The following is a 22,001-nucleotide window of genomic DNA, read 5'->3' as shown; positions in this document are numbered from 1 at the left end:
AGCCTTTTTTTTTCCCCTCTCTCTTTTGAAGTTGTGAAGTCTTTTCCTGCCTCCAGACCTTTGCACTTGCTGTAAATCTTGCCTGGAAATTCCCCAGATCTTCACACGGCTGGCTCCTTAACATTCAGGTCACACCCTAATTGGGACTTCCTCATAGAAGACTTCTCTGACCACCCCATCTAACAGGCCCATCTCACGCCCATCACTCTACTGGATTTTCTTTTATTTTCTTTTAAGACAAGTCTTGCTCTGTTGCCCAGGCTGGAGTGCAATGGCACAATCTCAGCTCACTGCAGCCTCTGCCTCCAGGGCTCAATTGATTCTCCTGCCTCAGCCTCCTGTGTAGCTGGGACTACATGTGTGTGCTACCATGCCTGGCTAATTTTTGCATTTTTCATAGACATGGGGTTTCACCATGTTGCCAAGGCTGGTCTCGAACTCCTGAGCTCGAGGTGATCCACCCACCCCTGCCTCCCAAAGTGCTGGGATTACAGGCATGAGCCACTGCACCCTGCCTGGATTTTCTTTATACTATGTTTGATGGCTAGCTGAAATTGTTTAACTGTTTGATTTTGGGTTTATTTGTCTCTTTCCCTCTGCTGGATTGTAAGCTACTTAAAGGCAGAGACTGTATCTTTCGTATTCGTCCTCTGTGAGGTGTTGAGTAAGTATTGGTTGAATGGATGAAGGAACGAATGAATGCTTCTTAGCAAAGCTTCACTAAAACTTGATGTGGTGGGTATCACTGTGTCCATTTTATGGATGAGGAAACTGAGGCTCAGTGAGATCAAATCACACAACTAAATATTAGCACTGGCTGGCATTTCCCAGGCACCAGCATAAAATGGGCAGGCCTTTTATGCTGTACCTCTTTCATCTCACTTGTTCCATACAGCAGCCCAGGAGGGCAGGACTATTACTGCCTATATTTTATAATCAAGAAACTGAAACACAGAAACACTAAGTAACTTGCCAAAGCTCACATAGCCGAAAGGGTTGGGTTACACAGATCTGATTGATTTGGTTTCCGTTTTTTTTTCAGTGCAGCAAATATTTACTGTGTGCCAGACATGGGACAAGTCAGAGACCCTGCCCTCTGGCAGCTCTCAACCCTGTGTCTCATCTCCTTTCTTAAATCTCTGAGTTCTCCTACTTAGAAACTTGGAAAACCAAGGAAAATTGCTATAGGGTATGTGCATGTGTGTTTGGAAGCACCTAAACTCAGAGCTCTGAAAGCCACCATATGCATGTCCTTGGGATGTCCCCTGCCTCCCTGGGCCCCTTACCTTGCACGGCTAGCTCGGCACTGGCGTAGATGGTACCGTGCTTATTCTCTGCCACACACTGGTACATGCCCGAGTCCTCCAGGCTCAGCTTGGAGAACCGCAGGTCCCCGGCCAACACCTCCACCCGGTTCTGTGCAGAAGAGCCCAGAGCCCAGGGGGATCAGGACCACTGGAGCCACAGGGAGGAGGGGTTGGCAGGGGTGGGGGCAGTGGAGATTTTAGGCTGATAATCACTAGAGGATATGGCTCGTATGTCCAGTCCTACCTCAGGGCCACCTGGAACCTCAGGATGCAGATTACCCAGGCCTCCCCAAAGCTGGAAGGGTGAGGTGATCCAGTCAGGACCACATCACTTCTTTTGTGGCTGAATTGTGCCTGGATCCAGGCCCACCCTGTGGCCATGGGACTGGGATGGGAAGAAGTCCTCAGGTGGTCCTAGGACCACCCTTTGACACCCTAATTAGCCCAGAGGGCTACTAGTGGTGCAGGGGAAGTTCTGGGGGGTGAGGGAACCAAGTGAGCAGAGGACAGTTATGTGTGGGAGGAATCCCATGTCTCCTACCTGGGAGGCCAGAGGCTCCCCGTTCCGCAGCCAGCGCACTGTAGGCCGGGGCTTGCCGGCGGCTGCACAGCCCCAACGCAGGTTGGAGCCAATGTCAGCCTCTGTGTCCGAGATCACTTTCAGCCACTCAGGCTGAGCTGTGGGAGCCCGGAAAAGAAAACCTGGCATGAGCTAGGAGGAGCTTCCAGCTCATTAAAAGGAACAGAAAATCAGGGTAGCAGTACCTGTGCCAGACAGCAGAGGGTGCCATCAGCATTCCGGGACGGAGAGGACAAAGAGGAGGGGGCAGGAAGGAGGCACAAGAAAGGTGGCACTCTGTGGTTGTGCCAGTGGCTGCTTTCGCAACTTAAATCATTCTGGAGCCTCCTGTGTGCTTTCTGCACCCCTGACTGAAGCTCTGAGCTGACCACAGCACTAGCTTCTTCTGGTCCCAGACTCAGTGCAGTCCTAGGGCAAGCAGGCTCATGCAGGGGGCCTCCCAGTCTCCTCCCTGACTTTTGGGTCTGTTTCCTTGGGGACAAGGGTGAAGGCAGGAAGGGGGTCAGGAGGGGCGGAGAAGGTGTCCCTGGCTCTGTACCCTGCACGATGATGCGGCCCTGCACGGTGTCTCGGCCCTTGGAGTTCTCCGCCTCACACTCGTAGGTGCCCTCATCCTCAAAGCTGACGCTGGGGATCTGCAGGGTGGGCTCAGCTGTGGTCCACTGTGGGGACAGGGAGCCGTCCACTTTGCGCCACTTGATCCGGGGTACAGGGCTGGCAGGAGAGACAAAGCCAGAGGGTGTGGGCTAAGCTGGGCCTACCCCTCCAGTGCCCACAGCTCCTCATACCCAGACTCTCAGGCCCTCCTGAGACGCTGGGCCTGGGAGGAACAGAGGGAGAGAGGGTGCCTTCTGGCTGATCCTCACTCTCTTCTCCCAGGTAGGCTCGGAGCACACGCAGGGAAGGGGCAAGAGGCAGGGCTCCTCTACCCATCCCTCCTGCAACAACCCTCGAGCCAGTGAAGCTGGGCTTCTGCGGGGTCTGCCCTCCGCCACAGTGGCCTGTGAACTGGGTCTTTATGGGTTCTCTTTTCCGTTGCCTCTACAGGGCAGGCCTTGCCCCCCTACTTTTCAAAGGGACTTTAGCTATTAGTAATCTGTGCACTAAAACGGACTGAGGTATCAGTTTTAATGGTTAATATATTCCTCTTCCACATGCTTTTCTTTTTTTTTCTTTTTTCTTTTTTTTAGATGGAGTCTCGCTCTCTCGCCCAGGCTGGAGTGCAGTGGCACTATCTCGGCTCACTGCAAGCTCCGTCTCCCAGGTTCACGCCATTCTCCTGCCTCAGCCTCCAGAGTAGCTGGAACTACAGGCGTCCCCCATCACGCCCGGCTAGTTTTTTTGTATTTTTAGTAAAGATGGGATTTCACCGTGTTAGCCAGGATGGTCTCGATCTCCTCACCTTGTAATCTGCCCTCCTTGGCTTCCCAAAGTGCTGGGATTACAGATGTGAACCACTGTACCTGGCCCCCCTTCCACATGCTTTTCAGGTGGATTTTCTGGAAGCCCAAAACTTCCCACAAGGCAAAGATTATCCCAGGTAACCACAGGAGATAGTTGAGGGAGGAGGGGGCCAAAGTACAAATCACATTCTTTCTTTCATTCTACAAACATTTATTGAGCACCTGCTGTTTGCTTAGCCCTGTTCCAGTGAATCTTTCTTCTAAGAGTGCAAGAAAGAGAACACTTTCTGTTGTGATTCTCAAATAGATCACTGTTAACGTTCACAAACACTTTCCTAAATTCCAGGCACTGTTCTCAGCACCTCACATATATGAACTGATTTAATCCTCATGACAACCCTATGAGGTGGGTACTATTATCACCACCATAAAGAAACTGAGGCACAGAGAGGTTAGGCAGTTTACCCAAGGTCTGCGGGTGGCAGAGCTGGGATCTGAACGAGGCAGACGGGGTTGGAGTCTGTACACTGTGCTGCCTGCCTCCAGCCTTGGGTGTTACTCAAGCTGTCTGAGCCTGCCATGTGCTGCTGGAGGACCAAGTGATTCTGGCCGTGGAAGGCCCCTGGCACATGGGGTGCCTCACCCAGAGAGTTAGTGTCCAGTGAGTGGTGGTCGATACCCACTGTGTGCCCAGTACTTTGCTAGACCCTGTGAGGGACACCGAGATGACAGCCCTGACTCTGCCTGCCCTCACCCTGGGGTCACTTGTGCCCCCAAGAGACTGTGCCCTGGTACCCCTCCCTTTTCACACTCACTTCCCAAAGGCAAAGCACTCCAGGGTGACCTGCTGCCCCACCAGTGCATAGGTCTCTGCTGGGAACCGGGCCTTGATGCTGGGTGCAAAGAGCCGGGTATCTGGGGAGAGAGAATTTTACAAATCAGATGCAGATGACTCCAGGTCAGGTGCTACCGTGCTTGGGATCTCAGCACCTTTCAGAGCCAACTATGCCTTGGCAGCTGTGTGGAATCTCCCTGAGGCCTAGGGCAAGGGCCTGAGGATTTGAAGCAGGAGGATCTGGGGGTCCAGGGCCTGGAATCAGTACCCTGCAAGCCAATCTTCCAATCTCCAAAGGAAAAACCCTTTTCCCAATGCCGGCTGACCCTTCCAGTTCCCTCCCTCCCGCCACGCCTGGCCGAGCCTGACCTTCAGCAGCTAGGTTGAGCTGAGCAAATTTGCTGAAGACGCTCTTGGTGGAGAAGTCCATGTGGCTGGTGGCCAAACAGGAGTAGTTGCCCAGGTCTGAGGCATTGGTTCGGGCAATGTACAGATTCCCTGTGGTCTGGGACACGAAGTGACGCTCGTCCGTCGGGATGAAGTTGGGGAACTCGTTGAGGAGCCAGCGGTAGGACAAGCCTAGGATGTGAGGAGTTTGAGGAAACCAGGGGGTGCTGGGCTAACAGGACCACTCTGGGTGGGACCCCAGCATGCTGGTGGGGTTCTGCAAGCCCTGTCCTGACAGCCACCATGCTCTGAACTGGGGCTAAGGGGAGACCTAGAGGGAAGAAGTGACTATTCCTGCCCTTAGAGAGCACTAAGTCTGTCAAGGATCGCAGCCCTCAGGGACCACCCAGTTTGAAGGTGGAAGCAGGGCACAGAGATGGAAAATGACAGACCCATAAAGAAAACACAGATCATTTAAAATTAGGGTCCCAGGAATGGGTGCTTCTAAGGGTCATTTGCAGGGGTCACCTTTTATTCCATCCTTCTTCTGCCAAATTTCTGGTAGCCCTTCCTGTGCCCTCTCTCACTGTAGCCCAAGGTCTGGACTCACCTGGGTAGTGGGCAGGTGGGTTACAGGGCAACATCACCCCCCAGCCTTCATGGGTTTTCACTGGGTCTCGCTCCTCCTTGGAGAATTCCTGCAGAACTGGAGGCAGAGACCAGGGGCTCAGGCACTGTCCTCCTGGCCTGCGAGCCCCTCCCTGACTCATCCTTCACGGAGAGGCAGCAGTTCACTAAGGCATGTCATGTGAGGTCAGGAAGGCCTGGCTTGAGGGTGTCACTTGTCCTTTCTGGGTACTTTCTCCTGGCCCCCCTCCCCCTCCCGCAAAGTGTCTTGGTCCCCCGCGGGTCTCACAGCCGAAGCGGAGGATGGCCTCCCTGCTGACAACGGTGCCCACTGGGTTGGAGGCCAGGCACTGGTAGACCCCGGCATCCTGTGCCTTGGTGGGGTTCATGATGACCAGGTTGCCCCCCACCAGCTGGTGACGGGAACCTGGCTCCAGCTTCATCTCGGTGCCATTCATCTTCCACCTGCAGCAGGGGACGGAGGAAGGGGACCTCTGAGTCCTGCCTGGTGGCAGGGCTGATGAGAGGGAAGGTTCAATGGCTGCCTAGGGCCTCCCAGCACCCCCTGCAGAGGCCTTACCGATAGGTGGCTGGAGGGCTGGCCCGGGCGCGGCATGCCAGCAACACCTGCTCCTCCGTGGACTCCTCTGGGAATAGCACACTGAGGGGTTGGTCTTCAAAGACAGGCCCAAAGGTGGTTGGGGATCCCAGGGCTGAACTCCAAGCTGCAGGTGAGGACACCACCAGAGGCCTCAGAGCCTGGGCCTGGCCGGAGCCTGGCCTCTTGGGCTGTGCTGTCCAGTAAAACTTTCTCTGATGATGGGAATGTTCCATTTTCTGCACTGTTCAATGTGGTAACCACTAGCCACGTGGGGCTATTGAGCACGTGACATGTGGCTATTGCAACTGAGGGATGACATTTTACATTTTATTTAATTCATTTAAATTTGAATTTAAATAGGCTGGGCAGGCCCCATCTGGCCATATCAGTTCAGTCAATCACCCATCCTACACTCAGGTATTGAGCACCTGCTCTATACCCAGCACTGGGCTAGAGACTGGCTTGTAAAAATGATTAAGACACAATCCCTCTTCTTCAAGGGGCTTGCGGTCCAAGGAGGGAAACAGGAAATTGGCAGTGCAAGGTGGCAAATGCCATAAAGTTCAAGGTGCTGGGGCCTCAGAATGGAAGCTGTTCTACCTCTCAGGGGGCTTTCAAGGGAGCCTTGCAGAAGAACTGATCTATGGGGTGTGAGGTGCATGAGACATTGCCAGCCACAAACATGCAGACAGGATGTATGTCCCTGGAGCCTAATACCCTTACTGGGGCAGTGTGGACCACGAGGCCTGGGCCTGGGGACTAGACTGGCCCTCTACTAGCCGTGGGACCTTGGGAAAGTTGTGGAACCCTTCTGAGCCTCAATGTCTTCACCTGTGATATGAAAATAATATGAATTCACCTCCCAGGGTCTGCGTGAGGATTCAGCCAGACAAACCCTTGGAAGGTGGCGGGCAAGCAGATGTCTGCTGGAGCCACGTGTTGGGTGGGGACTTGGAAGAGAAGGTGGGTGGAGGGTGGGCAGTTTGCTTTGATGGGTGGAGGGTGGGCAGTTTGCTTTGGTGGCAGTTTTATACAATTCCAGTATCACAATTCAAGAAATGTTCAGAAAGGGAGTGACTTGCCCATGGTCACCCAGCAAGTCTGTGGCACAGACAGATCAATTCCTCCTAAGCTTGGTGGACCAATGAGTACCCCACAGGCAAATGGGGCAGACCTCTCTCTTCATGCATCATTGTCCTGCTGCAGGGCAGGGCAGGGGATGAAGAGCCACAGATTGGCCAGACATCGCACCTGCCTTTCGACAGGGCTGGGGTGGACTCTCTGCTGACTGGTGAGGCCAGTCCGTTTTGCCTCTGCCGTGTCAGGTGGGAGCCAGGCTATCCCTAATTGGCTTCTACCTCTTAACACAGCTGATTTCAGGCCTTCCTTGGTGGGTCATGGGGAAAGGGATCCCTATTAACCGATTAGCTCCTTTCCCGGCGCATCCAGCCGTCAGTCCTCTTCCAGGGGTAGGGGGTGACCCCATGCTGCAGCTGAGGCCCAGTCCTGGCACCCTGGGAGTGAGGGCAGCTGCTAAGCAGCTCTCAGAATGAGGTAGGAGGCAGGGCTCCCAGAAATGGCCCGGTGCAGGCATCCCTCGTGCCATTCTCCCTCACTGCCGCCCCAGGCCTCAGAGGCGGAGGCAGCGGGCGGTGACAGCATCATCTCGGCTGGAGAGCCCAGCTTAATCCCAAGTTAATGATGGTGGTGTAGGGTAGGAGCCCTGCCCCAGCTGGCACTGCTGGGAGGGGGGGCAAAGGAGGGGCTGGGAGGCAGCTGGGCTGCTGAGAACCACCTCGTACAATAGCAGCTTCCAGGAACTCTGGGTGATGGCGTGGCTGAGTGGGCTTGGGGCACATTGATACATTCAGACTCTTTCTTCCTGAGAAACCTTTCTCCTCTGCTCTCAGCCGTCCACTTACCCAAATATTCACATACACGCCCCTCTGCATCTCTCACCTCCACACATTTTCTTTTTTCTTTTTTTTTTTTTTTTTTGAGACGGAGTCTCGCTCTGTCACCCAGGCTGGAGCGCTGTGGCCGGATCTCAGCTTACTGCAAACTCCGCCTCCCGGGTTTACACCATTCTCCTGCCTCAGCCTCCCGAGTAGCTGGGACTACAGGCGCCCGCCACCTCGCCCGGCTAGTTTTTTGTAGTTTTTAGTAGAGGCAGGGTTTCACCGTGTTAGCCAGGATGGTCTCGATCTCCTGACCTCGTGATCCGCCCGTCTCGGCCTCCCAAAGTGCTAGGATTACAGGCTTGAGCCACCATGCCCGGCCTTCCACACATTTTCTTATATGCACACTCATATCATACATAAATTCGTACATGTGCATCTCCCTAAGCTGCTCAAATGGCCAGATACACACATTTACACACACATCCATTTTCCCCCGACACACAGCTATAGATGGCCATGGAGACTTTTATATATAATCCATGCATTCATAATAATAAAAATAATAATAAAAATAGGTGCTACCGATGGAGTGCTTACTATTTATCCCATACCGTGCTCCATATTTCCTTCTCATAACCTCTTTACAAGATCAGTATTGCCATTTTCTTATTTTCCTGATGTGGAAGCTGAGAGTTAGAAAGCTTTAATAACTTGCTCCAGATCCCACAGCTTGAAGGAGCAGATCTGGGGGTTTGGACCTTGGCCAGGCTGACCCCACCACCAGCATTCTTAACCCCAGTGTCCCTGACTCTTGACCTCTGTTTCCCATCAGAACCACCAGAGGCCCTGCTCCATCTCACAGATAAGGAGTCAGAATCTCTCAGAGTGAGGCTTGGGGGTCCAAGTCTTAGAAAATGCCCCTGGGCATTCTACAAGGAGGCTGGGGTATGAGAGCTGGTCGCACTGTGCTGTAAGACTTTCTGGACACATTCATTATCCCCAGCATAGCACCACCTCCATGCAGACACCTCACTCATACCTCCAGCCTCTCAGCCATCCATATCCACAGACACCCTCACACACCCACACTTACCTCTTCAGCTACATACCCACCCACACATGAGCCTTCCCGTGTGTGTGCTTACACATGCACACACAAAAACACACTCTCTGCCTGTAATCCCAGCACTTTGAGAGGTGGAGGCAGGAGGATCACCTGAGGTCGAGAGTTCGAGACCAGCCTGGCCAAAATGGTGAAACCCCGTCTCTACTAAAAATACAAAAATTAGCCGAGTGTGGTGGCGGGTGTCTGTAATCCCAGCTACTCGGGAGGCTGAGGCAGGAGAACCACTTGAACCTAGGAGTCAGAGGTTGCAGTGAGCCGAGATCATACCACTGCACTCCAGCCTGGGTGACAGAGTGAGACTCCATCTCAAAAACAAAAACAAAACCCCAAACAACAACAACACACACTCTCCCAGGCAAGACCAGCCCTTCCTTATTCTTGTTCCGCATCCTCTCTGATTCTTTTCTGATGCCCTGTCATGGTAACTGTTCCCCCAAACACAGGCATCAGAAACCTTGCAGAGGAAGGGAGTTAGAGAGATGAGAAGGTGGAGGGGGATCCTTGATACTCCTCCTTGCACTGGAGTGCCAGGAATCCACAGCTATATCCCGAGGACAGGGCAGCAAGAAAAGCCCAGAGCTGAGGCACCTTCCCAGGAGGGGTGGCGGCCAGCGATGGGATTTGCCACCCCTGTCTCTCTCTGGAACTCTGGGAGGTGGCAAAACAGATCCCAGCCCCTTGGCCACTGGCTTCGTGTGTCTCTGGGTCTGAGGACCTTGGAGGCTGTCCGTACCCCTTTCCTTAGATGGTGTGGATCCAGCATTGAGGTGTCCCTGAGGGAGGGGATGCTAGAAGCCCAGGTGCCTCCCCTCTGCTCCTTCTGGGGTTGGCATCTCCCGCTCTGTGCAGTTGAGGCTCCCCATCCCTGTAGCTCTTCCCAGTCTGGTGGACGCTGGGACAGGTAGCGAGGCCTGGGGGGCTAGGTGGCTCCCCCCACACTCTGAGTCAGCCCTGTTTCCCAGCAGCCTCACTGACTGAGCTGCAGGACTGGGAAGCAGTGAGGACAGAATGAGAACATCTGAAAGTATGCCAGTGGAGTCCTTCCCTGGTGAGACAAAGGAACTGAAATGCACTGGCTGTAGCCTTCCAGGGGGTGTGGGGTGGGGGAGGTGGAGTCTGAGGTGCTTAGAACTCCAGGACCATGGAGACTCCCACGGGGATGTTTAAGGAGGAAAGAAGCATCTATTGATCTGGGCTGAGGGTCAGGGTAGAGGCCAAGCAGTGGGTCCAGCAGACCCCTTAGAGCAGGAGGCGGCTGAGGACCTCCCTCTTGCCCTAGGACAGACCAGCTGCCCGGCTCCTCTGGCCTGACATGCTCTCCAGAGTCCAGCTGGTCTGTGGCTCTCAGCCCGCCCTCTTCACCCTCTCCTTCCCCTCCTGCCAGTGTCCCTCTGCCTCTCCTCCAAGCTGGGAGCTCCCCTGGGAGGAGAACCTGAGCTCCCTCCTCTGCCACATCTCTTCCCAGATCATGTTCTATGCTTGATCCATTTGCTGGGATGCAGCATTACCTTAATAAACCCTTCTAGCATTTACTGGGGTTGACCGCTGTCTGCTCATGTCAGGGGACTACAGAGCCCTGTCTGGGAGAACGTCCTGCAATGATGGAAATGTTCTATGCTCTGTGCTATCCAATATGGCTATTGAACATTCGAATGTGGCTAGTGCCCCTGAGGAAATTATTTTTAAAATGGAATTGAATCTGAGTTGTAGTAGTCCCATGTGGCTATTACCTTCCGTAGTGGACAGTGCAGCCTTTGAGGCTGCAACTCCAGGTGATATTGTGGCGATCTGGGCATGCCATCGTCTTGCTGTGTGACCCAGGGCAAGCCACTCACCCTCTCTGGGTCATTCTTCCTTCATCTATAACACGGCAAAGACATATTCCCTTTCCTCCTAAACTCAAAGGAAAGGTAAGATCTACAAATGGGAAATTTCAGCAAGGAAATGGCCTCAGAAATCTAGCTGCTCCTACAATGCAGAGTAAATGATTTCTGAAATTGTCACCCAAATCATAGCAAGGATATAATGCTATAATCATGCCTGCTAGACTTCAAAGCCCAGATGAGCCCTCTTACCTGAAGAGGAGACAAGGGCCACAGCAGCTACCAGCAGCAGGTGTGGCTTCCTCCTGGTGGCTGTCCCCATGGTGGATGTCCGGGCAGAGGTGGGGATCGGAGGAGAAGAGCCTCAGCTCAGCTTGGGGACAGCCCAGCTGGAGGCCGAGAAGGACCTGGGGAGGCAGGCAGACAGGAGGGCTCTGAGCCGAGGAGCGCTCCTCCCAGCTCCAGGCACATCTGGGTCTCTAAAGCTTTTACCTCGGCCTGGGGAGCTGCCGGAATTGCCCAAGCACTAATTCTCCCCAGGGCCCCAGAGGAAGGGGCTTGGCTATTACCAAGAAGCTCTTCCTGGGGCTGAGTGCCTCCTACTGGTCCCTTGGGAGTCTGGCTCAGCCCTGTACCCCCACCCGCCCCCACTCCAGCCAGCGGGGTGCCGCTTAAGAAGTGAAAGCAGAGATTAATTGGGAGGTAAGAACCCACCTGCCCTCTCGCCCGTCAGCTCTTAAGGCGAGATTGGAAGAGAACAGGACCCTTGCCTGGGCTGGAAGTCAGTAACGTTTTCCTCTGGCAGGCGGGCTTGGGGCCAACTTTCCCCCTGCCCCTTCCCCTCAGCTGTCTGGGTGGGGGCTAATAAACTCCTTTGGGAGCTGCCTTAAGTCTCCCAGTCTTGTTTTCCTAGCAGGGAGGAGGGGTCTCACTGATCTGTCCACACCCACTTACCAGCGGAGTCATGACCTTGGCCCCATTAGCAATGCCCCAACCAGATGGGTGAAGGGGCCCAGCAGGCTTTCTGGGTCGAAAGAGTTAACGCAGCTCCCAGAGGAGCCTCCCTCTTGCACAGAGATGAGCTGAGGCTTGGTTCAATCTTTGAGCTCTGGAGAGGAACCTGTTCCCTGTAGCTGCTGAGAGCAAGTCAGACACCTGTCCCATCAGTCTGAGAGATGGGGCCTCCTCTTGGGAGGTGAGGGCAGGGGCAGAGCCAGCCTCCCCGTTCACTCCCAGTCCCTGGGAGGACTCTCCTAGTTCAGAGGGGAGTGTGGAATGTCAGGGGCCTGCTTTCCAGTTACTGGTTATCAGAGTGAACCTGGGTCACTGGGCTCAGAGCCTCCACAGGGACCAGCGAGCCTGGCTGCAGATTCTGCTGCTCTGCTCTACCTGCCCTCTTTGCAGAAACCTAAGAGCAGCGGGAGGGGGTCAGGGCTTGGGGAGAGAGCCTGGCTGGGGGCCCTTTTGCAAACTGCGGACAAGACCCATCCCATCTCTGGATCTCAGTGTTCCGCCTCTGGTGATGCTCCCAGAATGCAGAGTGGCCAAGGGCCTGGGAATGCTGTCCCCTGGATGGGGACCCGGGTGGAGAAGAAAGGCTGCAGAGGACCTAAGATTGCTCCTTGGGCCTGTGCAGGGGCTGAAGGCCAGTGCAAGCTCAGGGTCTGCCCTGTCTCACATCACACTCTAGTCCCTCAGGAAGAGAGCTCCCGAACCCCTTTAACCCTCCACATCTGATCACCCCACAACCTTTTCCTGCCTCTTTCACAGCCACAGCTGGCACCCAAAGGAGCCTGGGGGAAGAGAAGGGAGAGGTGGCCCCAGGGCCTGTCAGGAAGGATATGGGCAAGGAAGCCAAGAAGCTGGGTGTTTTGCAGGGAGCAGGGCGTTGGAGCAGATGGCACTCTCTCCTCCACCCCGACTGCGGCCTCATATCCACTTCCCATTGACAGGCAGGGTGCCCAGGTGCCAATTCTCCCTGAATACCTGTTCCTCCCTGTCCTTGCCACTCTCAGTTCCAGACTTGAACTCAAGACATTCTGCACTTGCAACCCCTCTGACATTCCCCCAGCCCATCTATCTCCGTTCTCCTGTAATGCCCTTCCTAGGCAAGGCAGTCTCTCCTGCAAGGCCCTGTCCATGTCTCACCCCTGCTGGGAAGTGCCTAAGATGCCCCTGTCTGCACAAAGAATTCAGTTCACTCTGTTCTTGACTACACCTTTGGTACCCTGCCTGTGGAACTGTGTCCGTCTCCATTAGAAGGTTCTGAGCTGCCCAGGGGAGTGATTGTGTTGTGTTCATTTTGGTATTACCTATGCCTAGCAAAGTACCTGGCACATCATAGTTGTTACTTGTATGTTGCATTTAACTGGTCAAGAACAACTGTAATTATATGCCTCCAGGAGCCAGGGAACACATGCGTGGGCACATGTGATGGGGCTCATGCAGATGCTCCTTGACTTACGATGGGGTTACATCCCGATAAAGTCACCAAAAGTTGAAAATATTGTAAGTTGAAAATTCATTTAATACACCTAATCTACTGAACATCATAGCTTGGCCTAACCCACCTTAAATGTACTCAGAAGGCCGGGCACCGTGGCTCACGCCTGTAATCCCAGCACTTTGCGAGGCCGAGATGGGTGGATCACCTGAGGTCAGGAGTTCGAGATCAGCCTGGCCAACATGGTGAAACCCCACCTCTACTAAAAATACAAAAATTAGCTGGGCATGGTGGCAGGTCCCTGTAATCCCAGCTACTCGGGAGGCTGAGGCATGAGAATCGCTCGAACTTGGGAGGCGGAGGTTGCAGTGAGCCATTGCACTGCAGCCTGGGCAACAAGAGCAAAACTCCATCTCAAAAAAAAAAAAATAAATAAAATGTACTCAGAACACTTACATTCCCCTGCAGTTGGGCAAAGTCACCAAATACAAAGCCTATTTTACAATAGCGTGTTAAGTATCTCATGTAATGTATTGAATACTGTACTCAAAGTGAAAAACAGAATAGTTGTTGGATACTCGAAGTATGGTTTCCATTGAATGTGTATTGCTTTTGCACCATCGTAAATTTGAATAATTGTAAGTCAAGTCACTATAAGTCAGGGACAGTCTGTATGTACTTGACAGGGCTGACAGGTCTTCTGTGCTTTCTGGGGGCAACCCCAAGGCAAACTCTCCCTTTCTCTTTCTCTCTCTCTCTCTCTCTCATACACACACACACACTCAGAGCTCTAGGGTCAGCAGGGTATCTGGTCAGGGGAAATCACAGACATATGTCCCTGGATGCTATACAGATGCAGTGAGTCATCTTCAGAATAGAGAGGTGTTGGGACCTTCCAGGATTTGAATCTGATGAACAGGAGTTGTTAATATTGACTTCATCTCTGAACAGCTTCGTGAGCTTGGACAGGTTAATGCCCCTTGTGAAGACTCAGTTTTCTCATCTGCAAAGTGGAGATCATAACATGCACTTTACAGAGTTCTTTGGAGGGTTCCATGAGGTGCTAGAGTGCCTTGCAGTGGTTTTCAAACTGCTGTGAAGTCTTGGGGCTGTTTGTACCTGTCTCAGGGCCATCATGGGAGACTAGGGAGAGAGCATGGGGCTCCAGCCTCCTTCCCCACTCCAGCCAGAGCAGCTCCACTTGTATCTGCTTTATATACAGGACTTTCCTATGAAGTTCCCTTTAAACAAAGGACTTTATGGCTCCAAAAAGTTGGAAAATCACCCCGTTGGCACTGGTGTGCTGAGTCCTGATGCCTGGCACAGAGAAGGTGCTCAATCATCGTTTGCTCCCTGCTCTTTGCCAGCCTGCCAGACCCGGGAGCTCACTGGGGGCAGGGTGCCGGCCTAGGGAGGGCTCCAGGCACTTGTACTGAATGTGCCAGAGCAAGGCAGAGACAGACAACCAGGGGCTGGAGACTCCGGGATAGCCTCGGGGCAGATTCCTACCCGGAGTCCCTAGCTCCCACAGCAGTGCTGGTGAGAGCTGGGTGTGTGTGCATGTTTATGTCCCAGTGTGCATGGATATAATGCTTGTGGGTATCTGTCTGTTGTGTCTATATGTCCCTGTGTATATGTGTGATCTGAGTTTTGTGTCTGCATGTATGCATGAGTCTATGTGTCTGTGTATGATGATGTCTGGTCTTTGTGTGTATGTGTGTGTGTGTGTGTTTGTGTGTGTCTCGGGTGTGAGGACTCAGCCCCTTGCCTTGTTTCCCTGCAACCCACCAGGAGGTTTGCATCGTAGATCCTTCGCCTCCACCTCCAGTAGTCAAGATTGTCTGTTATCTCTATTACCATAAGTAATTACCGTGGGTAATCACGAATAATCCAGCCCAAGGATCCTGGGTACCCTCCAGGGATCAAGACATACAGCCTTAGAGGAGACTGCGGGGGAGGGGCCGGGATCCAGGAGCACCAGGGCTTGCCCTCGGGGAGCACCGGAGACCCATCAGCCTGATCAGATGTATATTGAGCTCCATTGTGTGCCACAGCCTTGGGTGAAAACACACACACACACAGAGTCTGGACTAAAGGTTGGAGCTCCTTGCCTCCCTAAAGGTGAGGCAGTTGGTGTCCAGTCCTGCCCTGCATTCATTTCCATCACAGTATTTACTGACCATGTGCCAGGCATTGTGCTAAGCACAGGGAGACAGTAATAAAGTTACTGCCTCTACAGAGCTCCCTGACCACCTGAGTGCAGCCTAGGATGTGCTCATGAGTTCACCGATCAGTCATCTCCCCATACCATCTGCCCTATTATACGTTCTAGAATGCCCAGGATGGAGGAGGCTTTTTTGTCAGGAGCAAGGCTGGAGTGGAGCTATGCCAGGCCCAGAGCTGGCCCTGCGAGCCCTAAGCCAGCCAAGTCTCGCCCAGGCCAGCTGCCCTAGTGCAGGGGTGCAGGCGCAGACTGGCACAGGCGAGCACAGGCTGTCACCAGCAGGGGCTGGTCCTGCGAGGCACCAGCACATGGGGGAGTGGACCACTGGGGGGTTCAGGGCACCAGGGGGAGCTGGTCGAATTGTCGGGCCCAGGAAACAAAGGGCCTGGGGGACAGCTGGGGGACAGAAGGCTGTGAGTGGGGCTCCAACACACGACAGGGTTTCTGGGATAAGGCCCCCTGCATGGAGCCAGTCAGAAAATAAAAGGTACACCCTCCACCCCAGAGTGCTTGCTGCCTATTGGGACGCCCAGCTCCTGGTCCTGAATGTCTCTCCTCTTCTCCCCCGTAATGGAGATTGGAGGGCAATGAGAGATTTGGCAACTTCCGATGGATGGTGGTAGGAAAGAAGAGTTTGGAGCCCAGCTGTGGGCAGAGACTAAGTGATTTATTATCAGCCTACAAAGTACTTGAGGAGCCCTTCAGGTCCCTACTTGACCTCTATCCTATAAAACAGCACACTGGTTAACAGGGCAGGCTATTAGGTAAACCTGCCTGGTGCTGTCTAGCTAGCATACCCCTAATACAACTAACTAGTATAATCCTGGTTATCACAGTCATTACTTAACCAGTCCCAGCCTCACTCTCCCATCTGCAAGAGTGGGAATGAGAAGGGTAGGACCTGCTTCATGGGACTGCTGTGAGGTCAGCACGTCACAGGCTCATAGTGAGTGCTCAGGAAAGATCAGATCTTAGAACTGAGAAATCTCACAGCCTTGTGTCCACAGCCACTGGGCCTGTCTGGCTTACTTCTATACAGTCACAACATCCAGGTGGCACTCATATGTATTTAGGAGACTGACAAACCCACCATCTCCTGGGCAGGTGCCTCCCTCCTCTTACACCCCACAGGTGCAATGGTCATAGGTAAGCACTAGCATACCACCCCAGACTAGGGCACAAGGACACAGCCCCCATGACAGAGCTATACCTGGTACAATGTGCTCAGGGGGTCATGCGGCCGGGACAGGTACTCCTTCTCAACCGCCCTCACCTCCTGCCTGGTGGGATCTAAGATCAGTACCCTTTCCTTTGCCTAAGACAAGAATTGCCCAGGAGGCAAGCACCATCATCCTCCAGGAAGGTCTGAACCATCCCCATGCCCCTCTGGTCAGTACAGGGCCCTGCGGTGGAGTGGGTGGGGGCTGCTAGGATCTCAGCGTGCCAGGCCAAGGCAGCAACTGGAAGGGGCAGGGTGAAGGATTGTGATTGAGGGGTCTCTGTGGTACCCTGAGCTGCAGACATCCTTAGGGGAGATATGGGGGCATAGGGACCTCCTCAGCCCCAATGGGGACCAGGGGAGCTGTGCAGCCCTGTCCTTCCTTAGCCCCCTCTGTGTGCTGCTCAGCTCTGTCTGCAGGCTCTTTGTGACTGCAGCTGCTTCCCTGAGGCCCGGCCCTCATGCTGACATGCCCTCTGGGGAGAGCTGTGGCTCCCAGGTTCATGGGTTTGTTTGAGCTTCCAGCATCGGGCAGGGGGGAGTCTGGCCCTTGATCTGAGCCTAGAGTCTTTGCCCCTGCAGGAGAGACCTACTCTAACAGAGAGACCCTTTAAAGTAGGGAGTAGACAGAAGAGGAGAGGCTTCCGTCCTCCTGGGAAGCTCAGGATCAGGAGCCAGCCACCCCCAGACCACAGGTGTTCCTACTTGCCTGCCCTGCTCTCTGTGTGGTGTGAAGCAGTGAATGAGCGCTGTAGAAGGATTCCTTTTTGAGATGCCAGGCATAAGAACAATGGTTTCAACTTGTTTCTGAAGAAGCAAACCAGGAAGAAAATTTCTTCCTGCATTAGCAGAGCAATTTCTGCATGTCCCCCCAACTCTGCTGCAAGGAGGCTCCCCCCAGTTCCTAGACAGCTTCCTCCAGGGTGGTTCAGCACTTAAGCCTGGTGGAGGTGGGGTCCAAACTGCTCCTCCTCTCAAGCTAGTTTCCTTTGGATTTGGGGTCCAGATTAGCTTCACCTCTTGGGCAGCACGGCAGGAAGGCTGCCCTCCAGCCAGGCACAGGGTGGGAGAACCCCTTGGTCCTTGAGGGTGGCAGGCACTGAAAAGATGTGGGCTTGGGCTGGAGGAAACCCAGCAGGTTTGACTAAATGGGTGTGTGTGAGAGGCTGGCGTTGACTTCCCCATCTAAGTAGGGAACTTAATGGCTCATTAGGTAAGAAGGACGCTGAGATGTGTGTGGGCCTGAATGTGTCCTGGGATGGTAGGTGTTCAGGTTTCGGGTGAGAACATCACACACCTTGCTTTTGTTTGCATCCTCTTTGGTAAACAAAGAAACATGGGCTAATCTTGTAGCAAGGAATCATCAAACTGAAGAAAGCACTTATTCCAGGATGATTACCATCAGGACACAGAGCCCACAGAAACTCCCATAAATGTTCCAGGTTAGCAACAGCCTCTGGGGGGTTGGTCTAGATTGGGGTTGTGGTCCTGAGGGATGAAGGGGTGGCCAGCATGCATGAGGGAATGAAAAGGATGTCTGCCTTCTTATGGATTCCTGAGTCACATCCACCTTTTACCATTTGAAACAGGATTACTGGAAGTTGGAAGAAACGTATAGGGTCAACCAGCCCAACCTTTGCCTCTAGGCAGGACTCTTTAACCTTGGACCAGACCCCAGTTCTCCACACCATCCTTAGAGTCATCTGAAAGGAGACTGCCCCACCTCCTCATGGCTCACCCTTCTAGCCAGGAAGTATCTCCTGCAGTCTAACATAAGTCCCTCTGGCTTCCCTGGCATATTCTTTGCTCTGGTTCTTCCTCCCCTGTGTATCAACCACCTCTTCTCCAACCCCCTGGTTCTGCCCTAGGAATCCCTCCAAAAATACAAATACCACCCACACTCAGGCTTAGAGATTGTCTTTGAAATACGCTTTCTCACCAACGTTTGGCTCGAGGAGTTTTCTGAAGAGGGGACTACGCATCCTCCAAGCCATCCCAAATGCATTGCTTCCCTGGTGGCTTTAGAGGCAGAAAGGATGCCTTGGGGTCCCTTGTCTATGTACATGCCCCTAAGAAGTAAGTTTGGTCAGCCAGAGACGAGATGTGCAACCACCCCGTTAAGCACAATTCCTTGGAGGTCTATCCCACATGTGTCTCTATTTGAACAACTGCTGACAGAGAAGGTGCTGGAATGGAGTTGCATAAGGAGTGAAATCTGGCAGGGGAAATGGTTGGCGGGGGGAGGCCGAGGGCTGAAGCCGGTGGAGTACATGCGACCAGAGAAGGGAGTGCGAGGAAGGAAGGAGTAGAGGAAGGAAGGAGAGTAAGAGAGAGACAGCTGGGAATGAGCGCAGGCTCCTGGAGTCTGGGGCACTCATCTCCATGAACAGTGTGCCTCTGTTTCCCTCACTGCTCATCGTGTCAGCACGGTGGTCTCTGCACCTGTGAGGCAGGTAGACCTTGGGTGACTTTGACATCATTGGCTCAGGGGCCCTTTCCTGTCTGTCTCACCTCCTGCCTCCCTCTTACTGGCTGAGGACTGCGACAGGCGATTAGGAAGGACTTTGACCTTGTGGCAAAAGCCCTGTCCGTGGTTCTGCAACTTGGCTAGAAAGGGGTTAACTGGTGGGCACCCTGGGGAGGGGCTTGGATGCTGCTGTCTTTAAGGGGAGAGCTCTCTTCTCCCAAGGCCAGGAGTGAGGGCACCTGTTGTGACCTCCAGGCCATCTCCCTGCCCCACCCCCAGGAGGTGCTGTCACAGCAGCCTCTCCCACAGGTGGGCCACCTTTTGCTGCACTCGATCTCCAGTGGCTCATTCGGCCCCCCTGAATGGGACCAGGAGGTAGAGAGACTTGGAGGCTAAGTGAGCTGAGGGGTCTTTGGCCAGAGAGTTGGAAGAGGAGGCTGAAACTGTTGCCCAGACGAGACCAGAATATCAGCTGTGCACTGGGTTTCTTGGGCTGTTCCTCCTCCCACCTCCTTCTGAGCAGAGGGAAAAGATGCTGAAACTCACCTTTCTCCAGGGCTGGGGACATGGCATGCACAACCCCACTCCCTCCTGATCTCACTGGATCCCCCCACCCCTAGGACACAGGCTCAGCCCCCAGTGGTCTGGGGCTAGAGGGTGCCCGACTCCATCCCCAAGTAGCAGCAGGACTCTCCCCTTCCATAGGCACTGCCTCCTCCACGTCCCGCTGCTTCCCAGACCTGAGAGACCCTCTTGGAGAAGGTGACAGGATTCAGCTCCGGACACTTACTGGCTGGGGCTGCCCCCACCTCTAGCCCATTACGTAAGCCCCACGGTGCTGGGCAGAAGGACTTCCCTCTCTTTCCAGAACCCCCTAGCTCTGCCCCTTCTCCTCCCCATACCACTCTGGCCCCAGCCTCTTTCCTTACTGGAAAGCCAAACTTTGTGCAAATCCTTCCCTCCCACCAGTGAGGATAGAGGGGAGGGATTTGAGGAGAAGCTAAGGTTGGGAGGGGGAAGGGAAGGAAAGGAATTTCAGCCTGGTGGCCCCAGCCTCTGCCTTTTGGGATGTGACTGGCCTCAGGACTCTCCTCCCTGAGTCCCAGTTCCTGGACAGGCCTTTGCCCAAACTTGTGCTCCACTCTCCCCTCTCTCTTCCACAGCCTCCCCCTCCCTCCAACTGAAGCAAGACTTTGTAAAGAGGTCACCCTGCGGAGGTAGACCCTGGGTTACCTCAAATCTGAGGACTCCCGCTCAATTCCATGCAGGGACTTCTGGGACAGGCCAGGGCCCAGGGCCTGGCCGTATGGACTGGTCCTGTCCTGGACCGGGTGCCCAGGGCCGGCCCAGGAGAAACTGCCCTCTCCACAGGCAGCTGCCACTGCCCGCTGGCCAACTTGAATTCCTGGACATACTCCTGGGGTCCAGCTTTTCGGCCAAGCTCGGCCTGATAGAGCGCTGCGGGATGCCGCCCACGTAGACAGGGCGGAGGGGAGCCCCAGCACCCACCCTGAGGTAGACAGAGGCTGAGGGGAGAAGTCAGAATGGCCCCAACCTGCTAGCGTTCCTGTCCCTGTTCCCTCCCAAGTTACAAGGGGGTATTTACAGGAACTGACCCGGGAGCCCTGGCCCATGACAACGCGCGGGGAAGCCCCTGGGTTGGAGGAGACAAAAGCGTTTGGCACCTACCTGGGGCGAGAGAAGGGTGTTGGCTGGGGCAGGTGGACGCTGCCCGAGTCGGTGAGCCAGGGCCGGCCGGGCCGCCAGCCCCTGGGCCGCCCTCCTCTGGGCCCTGGCGGCCTCAGCCGCTCGCTGTCCGGGTGCGGCGGCGGCCGCGGCGGCGGTGGCGGGTGAGGGCGCGTGTGTGTGAGCGCGCCCGGAGCCACTGCAGCATCTCTGCATCAAGATGTGCTCCTCCCTCTCCCAAGCTCCGCTCACTGGCTGGCTCCGGTCCTCAGCCAACGCTCGGGGGCCCTGGAGATGGCTTCCTTCTGCCCCCCTCCCACCCCCCCTTCCGTCCCCACCCTCCTGGCTTTACCTCATTTGCTGTCATTTAAGGACCAGGGAGCGAGCCCAGCGCGCGTCTTCCATAATGCATGGGCGGCTCATGGACAGGCCGCGGGGCGCTGTCTGGCCCGCCTGTCCTCCCGATCCTGCCCAGCCACACTTCTAGTGCCCAGGGCCGAAGGGGCAGGAGAGGGGCGGGGTGAGGAGAGAAAAGAAAGTGGCTCTTACTCCTCAAATCCTCGAGACTCATGGAGCCAAACCTCCTTGTTTCCCCAGAAATCCTCTATCAGAGGAACAGATCCAAACCAGAAACCCCAGCTTGCTGTGTGGGGCAAGTGGGAGGGAGGGGCTGTCTCTGTTTCCCGGTCCACCGCATGTTCCTCTTTATTGTTTCCCTTGTTCAAAAGTAGTTTGAGCTTTTTGTCAAAATATCTAAATATTAGAGGACATTTAAAAATACATAGTGAAAGTCCCTCAACCACTGGTCTTAATAAATTTAAGCACATGCCCTCAGGTTTATGATTTTCATGTAAACAATTACATGGGTTATTAGGGTTATTTCACACAAAAGTGATGACATAAAACAGTAGGACTGGCAAAACACTTTTCACTGTGTAACTGATCTTGGACACTTTTGTGCATCAGTAGGTTTGGATCCAATCCCATTTTTTTTTTTTTTTTTTTTTTTTTTGAGACAGAGTCTCGCTCTGTCGCCCGGGCTGGAGTGCAGTGGCCGGATCTCAGCTCACTGCAAGCTCTGCTTCCCGGGTTTATGCCATTCTCCTGCCTCAGCCTCCCGAGTAGCTGGGACTACAGGCGCCCACCACCTCGCCCGGCTAGTTTTTTGTATTTTTTAGTAGAGACGGGGTTTCACCGTGTTAGCCAGGGTGGTCTCGATCTCCTGACCTCGTGATCCGCCCGTCTCGGCCTCCCAAAGTGCTGGGATTACAGGCTTGAGCCACCGCGCCCGGCCCCAATCCCATTTTTAAGCAACCAGCAGTGTGATGTCATGAAAAATTCCCTGGATTAGGGGTCTGGGTGTCTGAAGTAT

The 22,001-nt window shown here is 54.2% G+C and overlaps 1 protein-coding gene across 4 annotated transcripts in view; it reads right to left on the bottom strand.

The window, feature by feature from the left end:
- CNTN2 (contactin 2) overlaps window positions 1-20,936 on the bottom strand; it is a 34,941-nt gene extending 14,005 nt beyond the window's left edge. For 2 of the 4 annotated variants that reach the window (XR_004434398.1, XM_033200138.1), the window contains exons 1-8: window positions 5,720-6,056; window positions 5,429-5,604; window positions 5,123-5,218; window positions 4,495-4,704; window positions 4,106-4,205; window positions 2,426-2,601; window positions 1,849-1,985; window positions 1,287-1,416 (exon numbers count right to left, since the gene is read on the bottom strand). Coding sequence is in view for 2 of the 4 variants with exons in the window: in XM_033200138.1 (XP_033056029.1) it covers window positions 1,287-1,416; window positions 1,849-1,985; window positions 2,426-2,601; window positions 4,106-4,205; window positions 4,495-4,704; window positions 5,123-5,218; window positions 5,429-5,604; window positions 5,720-5,973 (1,279 nt within the window). In the remaining 2 variants the exon portion in view is untranslated. Of the gene's footprint in view, window positions 1-1,286; window positions 1,417-1,848; window positions 1,986-2,425; window positions 2,602-4,105; window positions 4,206-4,494; window positions 4,705-5,122; window positions 5,219-5,428; window positions 5,605-5,719; window positions 6,703-10,842; window positions 10,998-20,632 lie in introns of those variants that run through there. The other 2 variants (XM_033200139.1, XR_004434399.1) reach the window with 2 other exon arrangements.
- Between the last annotated feature and the right edge of the window lie 1,065 nt (window positions 20,937-22,001).

The sequence above is a fragment of the Trachypithecus francoisi genome, unplaced genomic scaffold, assembly GCF_009764315.1.
Source record: "Trachypithecus francoisi isolate TF-2019V2 unplaced genomic scaffold, Tfra_2.0 Lachesis_group5, whole genome shotgun sequence".
Taxonomy (NCBI): domain Eukaryota; kingdom Metazoa; phylum Chordata; class Mammalia; order Primates; family Cercopithecidae; genus Trachypithecus; species Trachypithecus francoisi.
Note: the sequence above shows the minus strand (reverse complement) of the source record. Positions and strands in the feature narration are given on the sequence as shown.